The 21,048-nt window shown below is 40.5% G+C and overlaps 4 protein-coding genes and 1 non-coding gene across 6 annotated transcripts in view; 1 reads left to right on the forward strand and 4 right to left on the reverse strand.

Moving 5' to 3' along the window:
- The window catches only part of clip1b (CAP-GLY domain containing linker protein 1b), a 38,894-nt gene extending 36,815 nt beyond the window's left edge, over positions 1 to 2,079 (reverse strand). Inside the window, exon 1 of the mRNA XM_061060749.1 lies at positions 1,984 to 2,079. The gene's annotated coding sequence lies outside the window, so the exon portion shown is untranslated. The remainder of the gene's footprint in view (positions 1 to 1,983) is intronic.
- A 725-nt stretch (positions 2,080 to 2,804) lies between these two features.
- On the reverse strand, positions 2,805 to 4,048 carry LOC132992246 (hydroxycarboxylic acid receptor 3-like). Its single transcript, XM_061061445.1, has one exon. It carries the CDS (start codon positions 4,003 to 4,005, stop codon positions 3,019 to 3,021), a length of 987 nt encoding a protein of 328 aa, XP_060917428.1. The 5' UTR covers positions 4,006 to 4,048; the 3' UTR covers positions 2,805 to 3,018.
- Positions 4,049 to 4,432: 384 nt separating this feature from the next.
- On the reverse strand, positions 4,433 to 9,555 carry denr (density-regulated protein). The gene is made up of 7 exons (XM_061061446.1): positions 9,443 to 9,555; positions 9,332 to 9,351; positions 9,131 to 9,215; positions 6,140 to 6,229; positions 5,843 to 5,959; positions 5,611 to 5,750; positions 4,433 to 4,743 (listed from the first exon to the last, which is right to left on the reverse strand). The coding sequence occupies exons 1-7, from the start codon at positions 9,543 to 9,545 to the stop codon at positions 4,699 to 4,701; spliced, it is 600 nt and encodes a 199-aa protein (XP_060917429.1). The 5' UTR covers positions 9,546 to 9,555; the 3' UTR covers positions 4,433 to 4,698.
- A 2,928-nt stretch (positions 9,556 to 12,483) lies between these two features.
- ccdc62 (coiled-coil domain containing 62) lies at positions 12,484 to 20,975 on the forward strand. 2 transcript variants are annotated; one of them, XM_061061332.1, is made up of 14 exons: positions 12,484 to 12,555; positions 12,668 to 12,829; positions 12,944 to 12,984; positions 13,072 to 13,200; positions 14,402 to 14,594; positions 14,948 to 15,114; positions 15,545 to 15,646; positions 15,790 to 15,961; positions 16,841 to 16,942; positions 17,518 to 17,606; positions 19,145 to 19,245; positions 19,520 to 19,679; positions 20,458 to 20,625; positions 20,752 to 20,975. In XM_061061332.1, exons 2-14 carry the CDS (start codon positions 12,781 to 12,783, stop codon positions 20,815 to 20,817), a joined length of 1,539 nt encoding a protein of 512 aa, XP_060917315.1. In that variant the 5' UTR covers positions 12,484 to 12,555; positions 12,668 to 12,780; the 3' UTR covers positions 20,818 to 20,975. The 2 variants fall into 2 exon arrangements, with proteins under 2 accessions (XP_060917315.1, XP_060917316.1); XM_061061333.1 differs by lacking the exon at positions 12,484 to 12,555 and having other exon boundaries at positions 12,566 to 12,829; positions 13,100 to 13,200.
- On the reverse strand, positions 17,980 to 18,144 carry LOC132992735 (U1 spliceosomal RNA). Its single transcript, XR_009676374.1, has one exon. It is a non-coding gene; the product is annotated as a U1 spliceosomal RNA (small nuclear RNA).
- Positions 20,976 to 21,048: the final 73 nt, after the last annotated feature.

The raw sequence follows: 21,048 nt of genomic DNA on the forward strand, positions 1-21,048 counted from the left end.
AAGTGAGGGTGTGTATACTGAGAAGAGAAGGAGACCGAGCACTGACCCTTGAGGCACCCCTGTTGATAAACTGTGCGCTTTGGACACCTCATTCTAAAGATCTCCCCGAGAGGTAGGACACGAACCAGCAGAGGGCAGATCCTGAGATGCTCAAGTTCAAGTAGCATGGACAACAGGATTTGATCGTTCAAAGCCAGCTGACAGGTGTAGCAGCAATATAAACGAGGACTGACCAGCAGCTTTAGCTAAAGCGATTCCGTTACTGACAGTAGTGAAGTCTCAGTAGAGTGGCCCTACTTAAAGCCAGGCTAATTTGGGTCAAACAGATTGTTTCTGGACAGGAACTCAGAGCCTTTATTAAAGTATTTGCACTCGAGGAATTTTCGACAGTAAGGGCAGAAGTTTTCATCGTGGGCTGGGTTGACTGGGGTTTTTTGAGCAGTGGGGAACACACTCGTTTACAGATAGTAGTCGATGATACATTAATTATTTTAGTTTTACTTTTTTTGTGCTGAGTTATGTATATTTCAGTTTTTATACCTATATGCATGTACATAACAGTTTATTTGCCATTATTTTTGTTTTGCTGTCTTAGAACATTTTCCTTAGTCACTTTGTGTTTTATGAACACAAAAACAAAAGTGGATAATTTTTGCAGTAACTCTACATTAGTCACAGAGCTGAGCCTTTGTTTTCATGAAAAATAAATACCTTGAAATTATTCAAAAAACCCCAGAGGTTGTTGAACAAAAACATACTGCTGTTCTACAAAAATTCCAACCATCTTCTACCATTTAAATAAAACAATACTCCATCTGCTGCTTAATTAGAAAGATTTAAACCCATTTCTCAAGCAGCAACTCTGATTTCTACCCAGATACCGGTAGCTGCAAACCGCACATCTCTCTGCTTATTTTGTAAGAAACTTTACTTTGAAATGATCGAACAAAAAAACTAAAATATATATCTTTATAAGAGAATATCAGCTGGCATACCTTTTAAATGTTGGTTGATTTGCACACAAGCCACCAAGACTATATGTTGTTGCATTTTAACCAAAAATATTATGTTAGTCCCTGGAACGAAGGAACGCTCAAAGAAACTAGTCTTTAAAAGGATGAATCAAGAACTTAAAGTCCACAAAACAACTCAAGTCAAATAAACGACTAGCCCTCTGAACTTTTAGCCAGAGTTAAGGGAGTATCCAGAACATATAGTCCTAACTAAGTTCAAACAAGAACTGTTTCTTTGTAAAAAAAAAAAAAATGAAGACCCTATCACTCAATTCACTTTATTCATTTTATCTACACGATTTTATCTGACTGTCCATATTTATCTGACTGTACCTACTGTATATGCAAATGTCAGCGAATAAAGAGGTCTGTTTTATAGACTAATAATCCAATGCACTGAGCAGGGAGCAGGTAACAGGAACAGCCCTGTCTGCTCCCTGAAGAACAGACCAAAACAACAAACACACCCAGAGCTGTCAAATCTCATCCCAGTCTCTCTCAGTCTCCAGTAGCATGTCAGACTACCCACTGCTTTGTTTTCAGCCTCAAAAAGGACAGTCTCGCCTTAAACAAATCTCCCATGAATATATAATAAGTCATTGTAGCAGATGATGACACAGGTCTTGTTGTTTGTTGCATGGGCTGGGCTCCTTTCACTTGCTGCATCTCACAACTTAAAATTGCTGCACCACTTTATCCTCAACATATTAAAACATTTTATTTGACATAATCGGGTTAACTTGATCAAACATGTTATTTTTCAGTGTTACACATTGAACTTATTCTTTGATTTTTGTATCTATCTGTATTGAGCGCCCCCTCTCCCTAACGGAATGCGCTCTTGGACGCTAGCTAGCTTCAGATTTAGCTCAAAACTAGTTGTTAATTTACTGCGTAGGGCACTGTTGAGATGACAGTACAGCAAAAATAAGAGCGGACAATCGTGGAAATATTTTCTGTGATATCTTACTTGGTCTCTCTTGGTGAACTGGGTCTCAGTTAAGGATGTCGTGGGTGCGTAGGTGCGGCGTACCTCGCACCGTTACATGTTTTTCCAGCCCCAGCCCGTCTGACAGAATGACGTCACCTTGGGAAATAATGTTGCCTTCACGGGACGGAACGTAAACTCAGTTCATCCGACATCCAACATTTTTATAGACAATTTCAAGATTCGAGAAAGACACAAAGAGAAACGGCAAGATAGTTGCAAATTTAAACAGGTTATCCTATTTCTTTATTTACTGGAAAAAAAAAATGCACAGACTGGAAGATGAAATATCTTAGTCGTGGTTCAATGTTTAACAGCGCAATCACACATACTAGTATTGCAGCCCAGTTCCACTATATATGGGAAAATTTACCAAGTCATTTTTATAGGATGCAATCTAAAAATATTTGTTTTTTAGATAATGAGCAGGTACATCTTCCAAATAAAAGACCATCTCTTTATAAAGTAATCTCTTAAAATTAATATTGTATTATCCTCAGTTCACAATTTAGTATCTCAGAATGCAGATTGTTCTCTACAATAATGCAGCTATATATCATAGTAAGTTAGGACTTGTCAATAATAAATTATTAATTTGGTGTATGAATAATGACAGTTCTGCATCTCAGAAAAAGTATCTTTCTAAAATAAGTAACTTCCACAAAATATTTAAGATTTGTAAATAAAATTATTTTGCAATACCAAGTTAATATTTTATTATACCAAGTCATCATTAGAAAATCTAAATGAAAGTCATTATCCTCACTAACAGAATAGATTTTTTTTTTAACCATTGGTAGAAATGGGCTTTTACATTTGAGGGGTTATGTTAAGCCTATGCAAGTACACACAACAGTAAATTGCTAATTTTACAGGCTGTTCAATTTTGTTGTAACAGTCACAGCATAACCTCTTCACTAAATCTTATTAGTTATAAATCAGGATCATTTTTTATCAGTAGCCAGAACTTTGAAATGCATCATGCATTCATGTAACAGTTTGAAATAGCAGCTGGTTTTATATTCTTCTGCCATCAACCGTGGAAATGTCATTCTCAGATGTATCAGTTTCATCATTGCTCCTTCTCAGCAGTTTATTCAGGAGCTTCTGGAAGGTGCCGCTGAATGCCGGGCTCGAGAAATAATACACCACTGGGTTCAGGACACTGTTGAAGTATGTGAAACAAACGGATGTGTAGAACGCCAGGTTAGCCGTCTCAAAATACTTGCATTCTTGATACCACGCCTTGAGGATCCACACGGCTATGCGTGAAATGGTGCTGGGGAAGAAGCAGGTAATGAAGATCAGAGCCACAGCGGAGACAAACTGCACGGCACGTTTGATTTTCCCATTTTTGTCCACAGTCCTGCTTTTCAGCTGCCAGGTGATTCTGATGGTGCAGAAAGCGACGATTGCCGTGGGGAGGAAAAACTGGACGATGTAGAAAGTGTTGTGCCAGGTGGAGAGGGGGCTGAAGCCCATGCAGATGTTGAAACTCTCGCACTGAGTACGGTTGTTGCTTGTGAAAAAGTGCTCATCGGCGAGAAGATACCCGGTAGCGAGAAAAATCAGACCCCAGAGACAGAGCGAGACCCAGAGAGCGTAACAAAGACCCAACCTGTTGATTCGATTCAAAGGGTGGACGATCTTGAAGTACCGGTCGACAGCCACAGCCGTGAGGAAGAAGATCCCGGCGGCGCGGTTTGCGGCAAGCAAAAAGAGAAGAATTCGACAAAAGGCGTCACCGTACAGCCAGTTTTTCCCCCGTCTGTAATAGTCGGCTCTGAAAGGGAGGCAGAACAGCACGATGGAGTCTGCCACAGCCAGGTGAGTCAGGTACACAGAGTTCGGCTTCCATGTATCCATGTGGAAGATGAACATCCACAGCGCCACAACGTTACCCGCCAGTCCAAACATGAACTCAAGGACCAGTATCGGAGGCAAAAGCTGGTCTAGGATGGGAGCCTCGAAGGCGCAGCACTCATCAAAGCGTGTGAGATTCATGCTTTAAAACGTCGATAAGGAGGTGAGTACCAATCTGCTGCTCCACACTGAGTCAACACAGGTACATAATGCTGTACCAGGTGACTTCTTCGGTAAGGGAATCATGCTCGCACTCATGCAAATGATTCTCGGACAAACATGCTTATTCCTCCGTGGAGCGAGCATCTGTGCACTATCCGTTATCTTTTGGGGAAGTGATATTGACCCAGAGGAGCATGGAAACAACAGTAAATATTATCTGACTGGGGAGCACAGCCTCATTATAAAACTATTATGCAGCAGAATAAGGTTGACTCGTGGGGATAACGTGCAAAAACAAGCAACCTGCAGCCATTTAAGTGACTCACATAAGCCCTGAAAAATACATGACTTTTTAGATATACCTCGTGAAACAAACTCAGAAAGAAGTACAGTTAGAGCGTAGAGGTGAAGGAGACTGAAATTTATTAGCCTACAGTTTGTTTGAGTGAAGAACATTTGGGAGGGATTCGCGTCATACCACACCTTTGGCAAACGAGAGGAAGCAGTTATTAGCTTAAAAAAAAAATAATAATGCCAAGTGAGTGGCCAAGTCCGCAGCTTTTTATGAACAGTAAATAAAATAGGTAGAAAATGAATCAATGTGTGCATTTGGCCAGGTGTTTGTTGCTGTTACAGGTCACATCCGTTTCATTAAAAGTGCATATTTGGTCTTCACTTCTTCACTTCGCCCAGATCATCAATGCTGTCATCATCCACCTGCAACACAGAGACACACGGACCGACATCAGGAGCTGATTTCAAAGCTTGTTTTTGAAAAAGCTGGCATATTGAAATGAGCAGGTTTCAAATATATGGATACATGTGGTGATGTGTGTGCGTGTGCTGTTTGAGTGAGGTTTTAGCCGTTTTAGAAAATGATGAATTACTTTTTAATTAAAAGGAACAAAGGAGTTACACAATCTACTTAGAAAAGGTAAATTTTCATGACAATTGAAAAAGGAAATGTTTACTTTAAGAGCAGCCAGATCCGCAATCTGTGAGTCTAATTACTCAAATTAAATGATCATCACATCGTTCTCCAAAATCCCATGTCACTTTGGCTTTGCTTAAGTTTAAACCAAACTGTTAAAAAAAAATGGGTCAGACTTAGAGCAACTTCTCTAAGCCAATTCTGCCTCATTGAGCGACACTGAAGTAGGGGTCAAAAGATTTTTTTTTAAAAACAGCCTGAATGGCCCAGGATGTAGGCATGGACATCTCGCGTCATCTCAAAATGTAAAAAATAACTGAAAAGTATTTTAGTTTGCCCTGGTCTATTTGACCAATCATAAACATGCTCTATTCAAATACTCAACGTTTGATTGGTTGGTCGGGTTATGTAAGAACTGGATACAGCGAGGAGACGAGTCCACGTAAGAATAGATCTTTAGATATAAATAAATTGTCCTCCTATGATGGGGGGTGTTGAGTTTAAAATTAAAAACATTATGGGTTTATGTATTATTAGATTCTATGACTTTACTAGCCAACATTACTTAACCCCCTTTAGCAAACAGTGGTGAATGTCACAACAGGTTGGAGGGAATGAAGAAAGCAAGATAAAAATGGATTTGAACAGCTCACCTCAGGCCACTTCTCTTGAATCACGTCGATAATGTCATCTGTAAAATCTCCCTGAATGATTATTTCATCATCTGCTGTCACTGAGGCACCACAAGAGAACTTCTGAGCAAAGAACCGCTGAGCCTCTTTGAGTTCAATGTCTGAGGGAGTCGACACAAAATCCACGTTAAGAAAAACAAAAGTATCGACAGAGAAGGAGCCGAAGGCAAAATTAAAACCACAAAACTCTTACCAAATGTTGCCAGGCCGCAAACCCGTGTGACATATTTCTTCTTGGCTCTTGGGATCTTTGCTATCGTAACTTTCTGAGGCACCGTCTTCTTTTTCTGTTTGATCTGGCCTCTTCCACCTACATTTTTTTTTTTTAAAGTAAAGCAAAGACAGCAGCTCGCAAATGTTTCCTTAAACTTATCATTATTTTCATTTCAATAAAAACAAAACTCACTTTCTGATGTTTTGATATAAACATCATGAGAACCTTAAACGAGCACTGTAACGCTGATGTTGAAAACATGTACGGCTAACTCACCTCTCTTCTGTTTCTTCTTCTCCTCCTCCTCGCCTACAGGGGGAGCTTCTCCAGTGCCGGTTTCCTGCTTGGGCGCATTTGATGCCGGGCCTGTTGGATGGAAGGAAAATGGGAAAAATATCAAAACCGATCTGCCAACAAAGCACGTTCTTGTATAAAGCCGGGATCTTTTTAGTTAACGGTTAGCCTTACTCCTGATCACTGTATGAAGTTTAAGACAGTGAGAACATTCAGGATTCCTGGTCTCTTCCTGGACACTTAAGTTGTGTTCAGATTTTTTATAAATTAGACTGATAAACTTTAGTCCTCGTTTTCAAATACAATCTTTTGCTGCTTCAGGGTTTTCATGTGAATCTTGTGAATATATTTAACCATGTCATTTGTGCTGGAATGAAAATGGATCACTATTTGATTGACAGTCAAACGAATACTCTCCCACTTTAACTGTTTTAAACCAAACTACAGGGCACGTATTCTCAGAGCTTTAAGAAAATCCCCTCCAAGTAAAAGACTTGTTTAGATGAAAGCAATTCACAAAGCGTCTTAGCCCTGAAGAGAGCTGCGATGGTAGAACACTTCAAAAGGAGAAGTGAGGAGGACTTTTAAGAGGCTGAAGAGTTTCTCAAGCAGAGGTGTAAAGAGATAAACACAAGAGAAATGTTCTGAACACACTGGATGACAGGGAGTTCATTAAACAGACTACACAACCGGATCGTGCGGTGATCACGTCTGTGGTCGATCTCTTTAGCGATGCGCTCACATTTCCTACCCAACGCAACACATCAAATCAAACGTGAAGCAAATAAATATTACTATCAGCATGTGAAGAGGTTAATCCACAAGAGCACACGTGATGTCAAACATTCTGTAAGCTATATGTCTATATGTACGTCTTTAGGCTGCGTTATCTGTTTTGTATTTGATTTGATATTTTTTGTCTACCTTGCACTGTCTTTGCTGCACCTTATTTTACCTTTACTTCCTTGTCTATGTGTCTTTGAATCGCGGCACTTGATTTTTTTTAAGGCTAAGTTAGGAGCTCTCAGGGGGGAAATCTCAGATTGATTGAGAGTATGAGGACAGGTGTGCAGCACCTTGAATCTACAGCCAAACGTTTTAAAGAACATTACGCTCCCACAACGTAGGCCTGCCCGTGGTACCTACAGTCTCTAAATGTACTACGGGAGGTAGAGCCTTCGGTTATCAGGCCCCTCTCCTTCAGAATCATCCACCAGTCAGGGTCCAGGAGGCAGATACACTCTGTACTTTTAAGAATAGACTTAAAACTTTCCTTTTTGATGAATCTTATAGGTAGGGCTGGGGCAAGGTATGGACCAGCTCCTAGTTATGCTGCTATAGGCTTAGACAACCAGGGGAACTTGCACCTTGAGCTCCTCTCTCTCTGCATTCACGTCATATTACTGCATGTGGCTGTCAGTTAATCTTCATGTACTATGTGAGTTACTAACCACATATTTTCCTGGGAGCTCCTGAGCTCTCATGTCTTGTAGGCTCCTGTTGGTGGGGGCAGCCTGCTGCTATGGACCCCCCCCCCCCCCCCCCCCCCTCTGTTTGTCCCTCCCTATCCTTCTTCCTGCATCTTATCTCATCTCCCCATCACATTTTTCTTTTGTAACTTAACAATGATTAAGGACTTTTACTTGCTCTTTTGTAATATTAAAGGGATACTTCATTTGCATTAAGCTTTGTATCATTAGAAACCTGGTAGTATTTTTGAATGGTCGCGCATTCCGACCTCATTTTCCCCTGAGATGGGAAATCTTTGTATTTCTAAGTCTGAAAAGGAGCTTCCAGTGACGCAAAATGACGATTTTTGCGTCACTGGACGCTGTTGCGGTTAGCGGGGTGAAACTACAACCCTAGTTCCTCATATTTTCGACCACTGAAGCTACAGACCAGATCAGTGGGTGGGAACTCACTCCCAGAATCGAAACTTAACGACACAAGACCGGCCTGTCTGCAGCAACCGTCTTGCGGCTATATTGATAAATTGTTGGGGCCGCTGCTGGCCGCTGCGACACAAGTCGGGCCTGCCGGCAGCAACCGTCTCGCGGCTGTATTGATAAATTGTTGGGGCCGCTGCTGGCCGCTGCGACACAAGTCCGGCCTGTCGGCAGCAACCGTCTCGCGGCTGTATTGCTTTATTGCCGCCGCCGGCCGCTGCCAGCTCAGCAGCCGAGACATAATGCCTGCCTGTTGGCGGCGGTGAGGACGAGGAGCCTGGGCCAGCTCTCACTGTTTGCCTATGGACACAGACATAGAGTCTGTTTTCTGCCAGAAATTTCCAAGATCAATTCTGGAAGAAATCTCTGAATCAGTTGAGGAAATGGCCGCATGTGTTGAAGTAAATATGTCTGTAAATGTTTTTATTACTATATTTCTTCTGCTATATTGTATATTTTGAAGAAACTGTAACGATCGATTACACGATTTCCCTCTGGGATTAATAAAGTAATTCTGATTCTGATTCTGAAATAGAGGACCTTAGTGGGAGTGGCCTGCGATGCTGTGCATTCTGGGATTTGGTGTCTTTCATCCACATGAGCCAAAAAGACACTTTCTGCCTTTTCTCGGCCCAGAAGGCACCAACTTCAAAATGTATTTCACATTTCCACTACATATATGACCCAATGTCAACACAGATTCATGTTTCAACGGGTGAAGTATCCCTTTAAATAACAAAGAGGAAGGTCTTTTACCTGCTTTTTGTAAAGTGTCTTCAGATTACATTTGTTATTTGCTATACAAATGAAGATTGATCGATTGATGAAACAGAGGTTTGGGACATTGATGTGTATTACGGAAAGGACACCTAATGTATACATTTACATTTGACAGACTTTTGTGAAGATAAATCCAGATGGGTATAATATGTTTTCTCAATATACACACACGTAGCTTCAATTAAGAGCGTGTGTAAGATGATAAGGCATTTGCAGTATGTTCGTATTAAGAAAAGTTGGTACTCACCTACAGTCATTCTCGCAAATATATCCGGAAAGTTCTTCTCAAGCCAATGCCTACATTTGGCTGGCTCCGGCATGTACTCACAGTACTGCAGATACAACAGGGCAGAGTCAGTGACACAACATAAAACAGCTCGGTAGGTTTATTTATGAGTAAGCTGGTGAAACATCAAAATTAATACAGCTGTTTGATCATTACACGTACCTCTGTAGGTAGAGAGCACACTGCGGAGAAGAGGATAAAAACATTGTCACAATTTAATTTTTTTTGATCACATTAAAGATGTAAATGTGAGTGAAATGTTACACACTGTACCTCCACAATAAAGGACTTTCAGTGGGTGCTTTGAATCGGAGTCAACTGGTCCATGCTCTGATTTGCTTTCTGAGGAACCAGACTCCATCTCAGTAGTAGCCATCACAATGTATCTGGATTAGAGACAAATGTGTGAATGTTGATGTAAATGAAGATTGGAAAATAGAGCATCCTTAATCTGGCACCACTCAAGCCTAACAACTGGTGAAGGATAAATCTTTTTAAAAAAAGGATGTTATTACACGACTCCAGTGTGGGCATGAGTGAACAAGCAATGGCAGTATTTCATCAAGCTTAGCAAACTCTGATTATCTTATTTTACTGTCAGCAGCACAGAGCAGATACACATCCCCACAGAGACCAAAGAAAACTACAGTCTTACTACTTGCCTTCAAAGCTTGGAATAAATAATCAACTAGCTTCTAGCTGGCTAACCCATGTGGCTATTCTACACATTGGTGGGCTGTAAAATATACATTTCAAAAAGGCACAAAAACTTGAAGCAGTGTTTGCATTTCTAATATCAAAGTTGCCGTGGAGCACCACAATCACTTTGCAAACTCAACCTCGCCAAAAGAACCAATCACCAATTTTAGTTTCAGTGGTTTCATTCATCCAAGTAACGTTGACTCACCCAGCTGTCACCCCGTTAGCACCTCGGGTTTATGAGGCTTCAGCTAAGCATGCTAACGAGGCTAACGCACAGCGAACAGGCTCAGCTGCTCACTGTGACGGGATTAACGTCGAGAAAATGTCGTGATACGTACCCCACAAACTATACTCTTAAAATTGTTGTATTTTCAGTGACTCCGCTCGCATTATTTCACGTTAGTTTGACTTTCAGATTGGCATTCTTATTGAATAAGGGTTAGTTGGCGTACTTCGAGCACGCCTAGTAGTGCTTCTTGTTTTAGTTGTTGTAACGGATGTTAACGCAGCGTCAGGACGCAACAGCGCCGCCTGGTGACCGGAGGGAGAACAACTCAACTCAAGCGTGTAGTTCTTCTTCTTCTTCTTTGGATTTTATTGGCAGCTGGCATCCAGTGTCCGCTTGCTGGTGCACCCAGAGCGGATACAGACGTGTGGCGGACAGCCTGGGGCTCTGGAGGAAGGGTGGGAGTGATAGAGATAAAGTGTCCGCTTGCTGGTGCACCCAGGTCGGATACAGATGTGTGGCAGACAGCCTGGGGCTCTGGAGGAAGGGTGGGAGTGATAGCTATGAAGTGTGTAGTGATAGAGTGAATTGAGCATTTCTAAATCCTCCTCAACAAACCCTGTTCTCAAGAGATATTTAAACAAGCATCTTCGGCCTCTCCCTCTCTCCCCACACTCCAAAATACTTTTTAAATCTCTTCTTACGAGTCCCTCTCTCTCTCCATGTCTGACATCATGTTATGTCTATGTGCTACGTACTTTCTACATTTAATAACTACATGTTCATTCTGCTAGATTGTATATCTCACAAAGACCGGATGAATGTTTTCCAATGATATGTAGAGTGCTGTTTAAATTACTGTGACCAATTCTTAACCTGGTCATTACGACCTCCTCTATTCTGTTGCTCCCTCTGTATTTATCTATTTCCCTCTGAATTGAGTATAAATGTCTTCCCTTTGTCTGATTGTTCCAATATTGTTGCCATTCCTGTTAAATTTTACTCCATGTGACTCGTTTCCCTTCTGACTTAGATCATTTGATGTTAATATCAATCCTCTCTTTCTTTACAGCTTCCTTTGCCAACCTGTCCACCGTTTCATTTCCTGCTATACCTGAATGTGCTGGAACCCCACATGAATATCACATCTGTCCCCTGTTTATCAAGTGTGTAATGCTTACAGTCTATGAGTGTATACCATTCACCAAACATCTTTATACTCTCTGTGGTGTGTACTATTTACGGTCTATGGGTGTGCACTTCTCTATTATTATACATATGCAGGGCCCAGGTTTAGTTCAGCTGTCAGTCCTTTGCTGCATCACCTACTACTCTCTCATCCAAGGTCTACAAATGAAACTGCAATAAAACACATGTTTATTGTTTTAGATTCAAGATTCAAGATTTTTATTTGTCACATGCTCATACAGATGTGCAGTGAAATGTAAAGACTGTTCCGCAAGGCCATGCAATAACATTCAAATTACTAATACACATATATACAGTAAAATAGAAATATAATGTAAAATTTTAAAAATTTGAATATACAAAATATAGAATATAGAAAAATGTAAACAGTGTAAAGTGTCAGTGTGTAAAGTGTCCAGGGTGTCAAAGTGCAATGTGCAGATTGTAATGTGTGGTGTGTGTGCATCATGTAATCACAGTTCTGTTTTGTTTAGTTCTGTTTATGTTTTTAACTGAGGAGAGTGGAGGTAACAGTCCGGACAGCCTGAGGAAAGAAGCTCTTCCTGAGTCTTTCTGTGTTCGCCTAGATGTGTTGAAGGTGTTGTATCCTGGTTTTATCATTAATGAAGTCACCGACCTGTCAACCTTATAGTACGTTATAAACTGTTTATCTTGAGCTTTGGTGTTGACAGAACCATTTGAATCAATATGATGAGGTGCAATGAATCAGGATGGGCATTCTTTTTCATTGCATGACTTTATATCTCATAATTTCGACTTTATATCTCATAATTTCGACTTTTTATCTCATAATTTTGACTTTTTATCTCATTATTATGACTTTATTATTTTCATTTTTTTTTTTAACTGGCGGAAATGGGCTTCCATAAATTGGTGTTACATGATTCCAACTGAAACTAAAATCTTAGATGGTTTCTCAGTACTTCGCGCTTCGTTTAGCCTACTTTTATTTTGAAAATCTTCCTTTGAACGATTTCTGCCGTTTTTTCTTCCTGGGCTAAATATTTCAAGGATAAGACAGCTATACGACAAAAAAAAAATTCAATAAAATTAATTGGGAGCTTCCATAAATTACTTATATGGGGTTTTGCAAGAATTTACTCTCTATTATACAACTTCTTCTTTTTTTTAACAATTCAGTTAAAAAGTTTAGAGAACACTTCCGGCAATGTCCTTTCTTGTGACGTTGTTGTCCGATCCTTGTCTACCTCACCTCATTCACTTATTCACGTTCAAAAGTTTGACTAGGGTAAGCGGTAGCTAAGGTTGGCCAGAAATTGCAGTTTTTCAGAGACATTATTGATAGCTAATGGTATTTACAGTAGCCTTGTGTTAAATAATACACACTCACGTTTTTTTAGACTTCTTGCTGCTGGTTTCTGAAAAGTCATCAACAAGCTCAACAAAACAACAATGAGACTAAAACAACGAGAGACAGAACACGAATGAAGTGGGTTGGTGTTGTTATGATGTAATGGACGAGCTTGTGGAGAAAGCCTCAGCCTGTTTCCTTTGGTCAAATGGTAAACATACACATTAGGCTTATATCTTTACCAACATCTAGTTTGTTTATTTGTGTTTTCTATACAGGACAAAGAAAGCTCCACCTTGTAACATCCACTTTGACTTTGTTTTAGATGCATCAGCTGATTTGTGGCACAGTACTCCAGTTAAAAAGGTAACATTTCTGTTTACTTCGCATAGAAATTAAATGACCAATAGCATCGCAATTAAAATGCCTCATTCTAAACTTGTCACCTTTTAGAAAAATATTGGTGCTTCACCGGATACAGGCCAACCTTATGTCCCAACAAGTGTCAAGATGGACCGCAGCAGCAGCACACCTCCCACCCAAGCACACATCCTCAGCTCCCCCAGCATGCTGGGCACAGAGGTGAGATCAAATATGGGATTTCTAAACCCCTGGCTACCTGCAGTCGCTGAAATGTGGGTTTAAGATTAATTAGTGTTGGTTTTAGGGATTTGTGACTGTGAAGGCAGCAAACTCAAACATATTTGCCACCTGAGTCCCAGTTGTAAACAGAATAATACATTCACAATGTACTTTTAGGCAATATTAGAGTTCAGATATTTTAAATGTGCAGTCACAGAAGCCTGGAAATCAGTCAGTGAATTTAGAAAAATATTATTCTGTCAAGCTCAGCAAGCTTCTTACGACTGATCACTTCTTCTTTTATTCTTTATTTTGAACGATTAAAAAATAGATGAAAATGAATAAACAAATGAAAAAAAATAAAAATCTGTATAAAATAAAAATAAATAAAAAGCCAATTTCAATATAATACACATTTGACTCGTTCGAAAAGGGATAGGAAGAAGCCTAGGCTTGTCAAGTCCTACCCCTATTCTTCACCATTAACAAATGCAAAATCCAATAAAATAAATTAAACGGACAATACAAAAAAAATACTCCAATCGAGCTATTAAGAAAAACAGAACAAAACAAAAACAAACAAAAAAAGAAGAAAATGAACAGGCGCCATTAACAGCTGTGAGATTTACATTCTCCTTCCTCATTTCTGTACTTTTCAAAGATATATCTGTTGTACATTTTTTTAAATTGCATTATATTCATACTTTGTTTAATCGTTTCGTCGAGACCATTCCACAAAACCACCCCACAAATGGAAATACACATACTTTTTAAATTGGTCCGAGCATAATGCTGTTTCAAGTTTCCCTCTAAAGTTATAACCCCCCTCTCTGTCTTTGAACAGTTTTTGTATGTTTACAGGTAACAGTTTATTTTTTGCTTTATACATTATTTGTGCAGTCTTAAATTCTACCAGATCCCCAAACTTTAAGGTGTGTCATTTTAAAAACAGTATATTGGTGTGTTCATAATATTGTTAACATTGTTTACTATACGAATGGCTCTTTTTTGTAGTGTGCTTAGTGATTGTAAGGTGGTTTTGTAGGTGTTGCCCCATACTTCCACACAGTAATTTAAATATGGTAACACAAGTGAACTATACAGAATATACAGTGCTCTCTCATTCAACACGTGCCTTGCTTAAGGCTTAATCTGGTAATTATTTCAGCTTACATGGCGTTTTGTGTTTCTGTTGCTACAGTTCCCCGTGAGAGACCTGAGCAGCTCCACCATCCAGAGGCAGAGGAGAGAGCTGCAGCTGCTGATGGCTGAGCTGAAGGACCGGGACAGGGAGCTGAACACGACGGCTGCCTCCCATCGGAAGCAGCTTCAGGCCTGGGAACAAGACCGCCAGATGATGCTGACGTTGAAGCAAAGGTGTGCACGTCTGGATGGTAAGGGCACAAAGAAGTCAAACATATCCCCCCCCCCTTACATGGTACTGATCCAGTTCTTATTCTAACACCAAAACTGCTAATTATGCGGATTAAGAAATCAAGAACATATGTTTATTGATGTTTCTTGAACGTGTCTGTTGTATGACTGCAAATAGAAATTGAAATGAACAGGGCATCTCTATTTAAAATGTTGGGTAACACTTTAAATTAAGGTGACAATATTCACCATTAACTAGTTGCCTATTAGCATGCTAATTAGTAGCATACTGGCTGCTTATTAGTCATTATTAAGCGCTTATTAGTATCTTATTCTACATGACCAGTGATTTATTTTGTTGTTTTATGTGCAGATGAGTTGCAGAAGCGTAACGAGGTGATCAGAGTTCTGACTAAACGCGTGTGGGTGGTGGAAGCCAGGGAGGAGGAAGTCCAGAAGGAGCTGAGCGCAGCCCGGAATCAGCTCTGTGAGCTGGAACAGAAACAGCAGCACGTCAGCCAAAGATGTGAAGACTTTGAGGTACCATAATAACATAAAAGAACAACAAGACCATACAATACAATCTTAATTTTTATTTTTTTTTAAATGATATCTTAATTTTTAGACTACGTATATCTTGCAAGAATAACACAGAGAAATGGCATCTGAAGAGAGCAGGTGTTTTTAGATCAACCAGAGTTGCATTGTTTTCAATTGATGGGATCATTTTGTTGAAATGAACCAGTAAGAACCTAAATTTTCCTTTGTATGTAAAAAACAATACTTAATGTACAGAAAGAATACATTATTTACTGTTTTCCATAGTAATACTGCTGAAGGTACTCATTCTTCTCACTCTTTCATATTGATTAAAATAAAACTGTCAGTGAAGCTTTAGTGTCTCTGGATTCAGGATTCAGAGGATTTAGTTTCTCGGCTGACATGTCTAAGTGTCTGTGGTGTCTCTCAGGAGAAGAACCAGAGTCTGAACTCGACGCTGATGGCTCTGTCTACTCAGGTTGGCTCACTGCAGGTCAGAGAGGAAGAACTGAGGTCCATGCTCAAACTCAAGGTGCACATGTAGATTAATGTCTTTGTCATGTGTGTAACTATATTACTGTGTCTGTCTTCCGATTAAACATGAATTTAGCGTTAAGCATTTAGTGTCTGAATCCTCTGCTGGGTTAAAGTGATTTGTTCTCTTTTCCCTATCAGGACAAAGACGTGAATGAGGCCTCTGGTCAAATAGTCGAGCTTACGGGGCGCCTAAGAGATCTGGAGACGTCGCTAACAGAGAGTCGTTCGCGGGAGAGCAAACTGCTGAGAGACTCGGAGGAAAATAAACGGCGCCACAAAGAGGCCAGGCATGAGATCACAGATCTTAAAGGTACATGAGATAAAAACTCCAGTTCCATACGTACATGAGAGTTTGTGCTCTGCTCACATTAACAGCAAGTGAGAGAAGAGAACTAATCCAACACCAGAAATGCATTTAAGGAGACAGTGAAAGCTATAATACATTTGATGAGGCTTCAGACCAAGTGGCAACCTCCGGTCTTGAAAAATGAAGCCAATGTGGAAGTGCAAAATCCTGCAGTTAGTCGAGTGCTCCAAGTCACATACACACCACAGCCAAAAAAAGAGCAGCAGTAATTAATATGTTTACAGCCTGGTACATAAAACAAATAGGTCTGATTAGTTACTGTCGCCATGGGCACACAATGTATATATTATTTTTTTAATAATGCATCCGTTTTGAGTTTTTTGAACGATTCGTGTTATCCATAGTTAGGCGCGTAGCTGAAATGATTGACAGGTGGTTGTGGTGGTTTGCCGTAAGGGTTAAAACCCGCCTCAGCTCCAGCTCTCAGCCTATCGTTAGGTTGACTGAAAGTTAGGGTGAGACAGTATTTCCAGCATGGCTGCTGCTGCCGATGAGCCTCCGGAGCTGTCACATCCCATCTGGGTGACGTCACTCAGGCTTCGTCCATTAATATTTACAACCTATGCTTCAGACACATTTTTTGTATCGATCATATCTCAGCATTAAAGTAAAAAAAATAGAAATAAACCACAAACAACAGCCAGAAAACGATTCAGTGATCCAGTTACATCTATGACGAGAAAAAAGGCAAATCTGCACTTATGAGAGGTGAGACCTGGAGAACTTTTAGTGTTTTTGATGATGATACTGTATGGTCAATACAATGAATCGTAAATAGTTGTCTATGTATTCCTTAAGCATGTCATCCTCTTGTGTTCGTAGAGGAGCTGCAGCAGCAGGTGACACAGAGCAGCACTCAGAGGGAGGAGATGATCCGTCTCAAACAGGAGCTCCAGCTGCTGCGCACAGATCTCGCCTTGTCAGGTTTGTTGCATTTTCACTGTTTCTCAAATCTGCACCTGTTTGGATATAAGAAGACATTATCATCATCAGTGTCGACTCGTTTCATGTTAAACATTTTTTTTTATAACCTGAGAATCTGACCTCACATTTGTTTGTGTTGGTGTCAAAACTACACAAAACACTTTACACCAGACACACAATGTTTCCATTAAAAAAAGCTGCTCCACTATTATATTACAGGCTAGAGTCAAGACACCATATATTGTTTGAAATACATGGTTTTTTTTAGCTAACCCATACAGGTAATCACAACTGATTTATAACAGACTGAAGATCTAAACTGAACCCTACAGTTCGTGGTAGGTGCCGTTTAAATAGAGCTGGTGTAACATTCACATGTAGGAATATTTCCCCTTTTATTATTTACGTGATATTATGAATATTTACCATTCTTGTCCTTTAAATCTCAACTTTACAATGACTCTATCTCTTTTATTCAAACTCTGCATTCTACTTTTTCTGATTTTGATCTGTAAATGAGGTCTCTTCGGTGACTTTCAAGAGAAGTGCAACATGTAACGCTCGTCTTTCACCAGGAGAGGGAGACTGCTGGAGAGACGAGCTGCTGGAGCTGGCTCGCTCCAAACAGGAACGCACCATGTCAGAGCTCCGCTGCCTCCGCCAGGTAGAGTTTGACACGTTTAAAATCAAGCAAAAGACTCAGGAGAAATGGACAAACAGATAATAATAATAATTTATACTTTATTGATCCTGCGAGGGGAAATTTGTTTTTACACTCTGTCTAGTTAACATGCTACACAAACATAGGCTGAAATACACACACATGCACAAACAGGATCCTATGGACATGCACTAATGGGGGGGTCTCGGAGTGAGGGGGCTGCCCACAGTGGGTGCTCCTGGGCTGGTGGGGGAGGGTTGGGTGCCTTGCACCTTGGCAGTGCTCAGGACTTGGTCCGTGCCGGGACTTGAACCGGTGACCCTCCGATTCCCAACCCAAGTCCCTACAGACTGAGCTACTGCTGCCCAAAAAATATCAGGGGAGAGCGCGAACGCAGTCCCCCACTACCACAAATTATGCAGTGGAGATTCCCACATTTGGGGAATTCGCATAGGTCAGCCCCGCCGGAGTGCAATGGCCAGGCCTCGCCATGGGTGAACCACCTTCTTGATCATGGTATCTCCCCCTGCCAGGTAAGTATACAGCTACGAATGAACAGAGCATTCCTTTATTTAACACTTCTCAAGCTGGTGGGGAATACGTGTTTCCTCATTCCTCGTGCTCATGTTGTTGTTGACAGCAGTGGTGTCTTTCTGGTTTGGCAGCATACCTCAGAGTGATTGTGTGGTGTCAGGACTGTGGCTCTGGGTCACTGTCATGTCCACTGCTTGTTAAGTCACACTCTTGTAAAAAAATGTTGTATAGAATTGTAAAATCCCAATTAGTGTTTTTTGAAGGTGAACACCAGGTTCACTTTCTCAGATCTCTTTCTGGGTCCCTGTTTTGAGTCAAATCTTCAACTTTAGAAGCAACTGAAATGTGATTTGGTGTCATTAGCTTACCCTGTCTATTCTATTAAACTTGCTTCAGTTGGCCTTTAGGTACTATTTAACAGAAAGATACCCGTTGTCACATTTCTGGTTACTGTTGGCAACGCAAACAGTGTTTACATTTTCACTGAACCCTGCACAAGTGAATTTGATTCATGCTCCATTCTCTTGAGGTAATCAGGGGGGGGTAAAGGGGACTTAAAGTCCGTGATAACGATGCTCTTTAGCTCCATATAGCTCTGTCATAGCTAACCATGCTCCAACCGAGATCATCGAGATTAAACGATAACTGTGCCGCATGCCGTGCTGCGCTCGTTTTCTCCTAGGTTCTGTCATGTGTGGTGAATGTTTCAAAGTGTTTGTTGTTATATTTTGACCACAAGAGTTCAACGCCAGTACCTCAAAAACATAGTTGTCAATATCAATCAAAATAATCGAGATCATAATTTAGGCCGGAACAGAGCCGCCTTACTTTGCAGGGATCGAACCAACGCAAAGGATCTTACATTTCTGGGACTCCTCGCACACATTCTGTTTCAACTAGTAAAGATGCTCTGACTGCTGTTTTCAGCGTTTGATGGTTTGTATCTCAAAATCTTAAAGCAAATCAATGCAAGAAATACACATGATGCTGTTTGCATGTGTTAACAGGTGTGTGATAATCAGCGGAATGACCTCCAGCTTTTGCAGTCCAATTTGGAAAGTGCCTGTGACAACCTGCGAGAGAGGGCCAATCATGGACTACCAGCCAGGTGAATGCTCTGCAAGAAAAACAAAGACGAAGAAAAGGAGAGATTTGATTTGACTTCCAGATTTCTCTTTGAAGCCAGCGCTATGATAAAGAAACACACAGTAGTATGAACTTTTAACTCCAAGAAAAACACTCATCCTGGCAGTTAACGATGGCTACACAGATAACCACGAGATAAATCATGTCACATCCTGGTTCCGAAGACCAGAAGTGTGTGAGAGTGTGATACTATATATATATATATATATATATGCTTTCTTGTCTTTGTGTCTCAGTCAGGATGAAGTCAGCTGTGCCTGTCCAGAGAATTGTTCACCTTCATCGCTCAGGGGGAAGAATTTCAAACTGTCTCATGATGGTGCGGTTTTAGCGGCAGCTCACCAACACAGAACGGCCAACTTTGAACAGGGAGTCTGCACAGCACACCTGATAGATGTAAGGCCTCATGTGAAGAGCAGCAATGTCTACTGCTTCATCAAGGACGAGTCAAGATTAAGCACCCATGATCACATAACCAAAAAAAATGTAAAATGATGGTTTCAGGTGTTGAGAAATGTCATGATTATTGTCTCTTTTGCAGAGGTTGTAGAAGATAGTGTTACCAAAGTTTAATCGTTTATTTGAATCAGGGACAGTGTACAAAAAAAACATTAGTCTCAGAAGAGAAGAGATGCTTTGTACCAGATTTAGCTAGCTAGATAATTTCCATCTGTTGTCCCTCGGCAGCTAGCACCGTGTTAGATTAGCAAAGGACTGGAAACAAGAAAATGCTAGCACGGCTTTGTTCAATAGTAAGGTAAGGTAATCTTACCTTCTGGCTCCTTTAAAATTCACTCATTACACTTTTATGTTTTACATTTTTTTTGTTTAATTTCTACTAAACACAAAGTGTAAAAACCATCACATGGTGCCTGTCTGATTTTTGTTTATGGATTAAACAACGATAATACAACACGTTCAGTGCTGAGCATTAGAGGCGCTTGTTTTTACCTTTTGAACTGAGCCAGATAAGCAGTTTCCCTTGTTTCCATTCCTAATGCTATGCTAAGCTAACCGTCCTCTGACTTCATCTATAAATTCATCAGAGGTAGAAATCCAGTGGTTTAAATCTTTTTGTCTAACTCCCTTCAAGAAAGCCTTGAAGTGAATTTCTTCTAATGAACCATTCCTTTCAGTCGGTCACTGATTCAAGTTTTTAATCCTTTTCCTGCAGGGTGATGATTTTTTATCCAGCCGTTCTCTGCAGCAGCTCTTGGATGAGTCCAGGCAGGTCATTCAGGCCAGTTCAGAGCGTGGGGCCTCTGAATCTTTGTATCATCATAAGAGCCAGACATCCCCCCACCACTACCACCAGCACCAGCCATATTCCCCAACAGACAAGGTAGAGGAGTTTCATCCATTTGTATGCATTGGGGTGGGACAATAAGGAGGAGTAAAGTGTTCAGTTAAACTGCTTGTGGTTTGGGTGTGTTAAGACATTACAGATTTGTTTTCTGTTCCCCAACAGGTTGGTGAAACTCCACCCAAATCCTGCCCTCGACACAGTGCCAGCAAAGACGTGTGGACGGCCTGATATAGACTGAAACAATGACTACATGAGAATTTCCCAAACATTTCAAAATACCATTTTACTATGGAAGTATGAACTCCACTGTTGCTCAGAGAAATAACGTTTTAAAATACAGACTTTCATGAACTTGTCATTTTTATACCCCATAAATTTTTTTATTTTATTTTGTGCCTCCACGCTTTTTACATATTCTTTATTTTTTTTGTACGGCCATAAAAAAAACTGTATTTTGAC

This window comes from Labrus mixtus, chromosome 17 (assembly GCF_963584025.1).
Source record: "Labrus mixtus chromosome 17, fLabMix1.1, whole genome shotgun sequence".
Lineage (NCBI taxonomy): Eukaryota > Metazoa > Chordata > Actinopteri > Labriformes > Labridae > Labrus > Labrus mixtus.

What these genes read in the sequence shown, in the direction of transcription:
- LOC132992246 (XM_061061445.1), bottom strand. Translation starts at nt 4,005, where the DNA reads ATGAATCTCACACGCTTTGATGAGTGCTGCGCCTTCGAGGCTCCCATC.
- denr (XM_061061446.1), bottom strand. Translation starts at nt 9,545, where the DNA reads ATGGCTACTACTGAGATGGAGTCTGGTTCCTCAGAAAGCAAATCAGAG. An exon ending in TGTGCTCTCTACCTACAGAG is followed by an intron (nt 9,216 to 9,331) that starts GTACGTGTAATG and finishes TTGTATCTGCAG; the next exon opens with TACTGTGAGTACATGCCGGA. An exon ending in ATTTGCGAGAATGACTGTAG is followed by an intron (nt 6,230 to 9,130) that starts GTGAGTACCAAC and finishes TCCATCCAACAG; the next exon opens with GCCCGGCATCAAATGCGCCC.
- ccdc62 (XM_061061332.1), top strand. Translation starts at nt 12,781, where the DNA reads ATGGACGAGCTTGTGGAGAAAGCCTCAGCCTGTTTCCTTTGGTCAAAT. An exon ending in TGAGATCACAGATCTTAAAG is followed by an intron (nt 15,962 to 16,840) that starts GTACATGAGATA and finishes TTGTGTTCGTAG; the next exon opens with AGGAGCTGCAGCAGCAGGTG. An exon ending in GCACAGCACACCTGATAGAT is followed by an intron (nt 19,680 to 20,457) that starts GTAAGGCCTCAT and finishes CTTTTCCTGCAG; the next exon opens with GGTGATGATTTTTTATCCAG.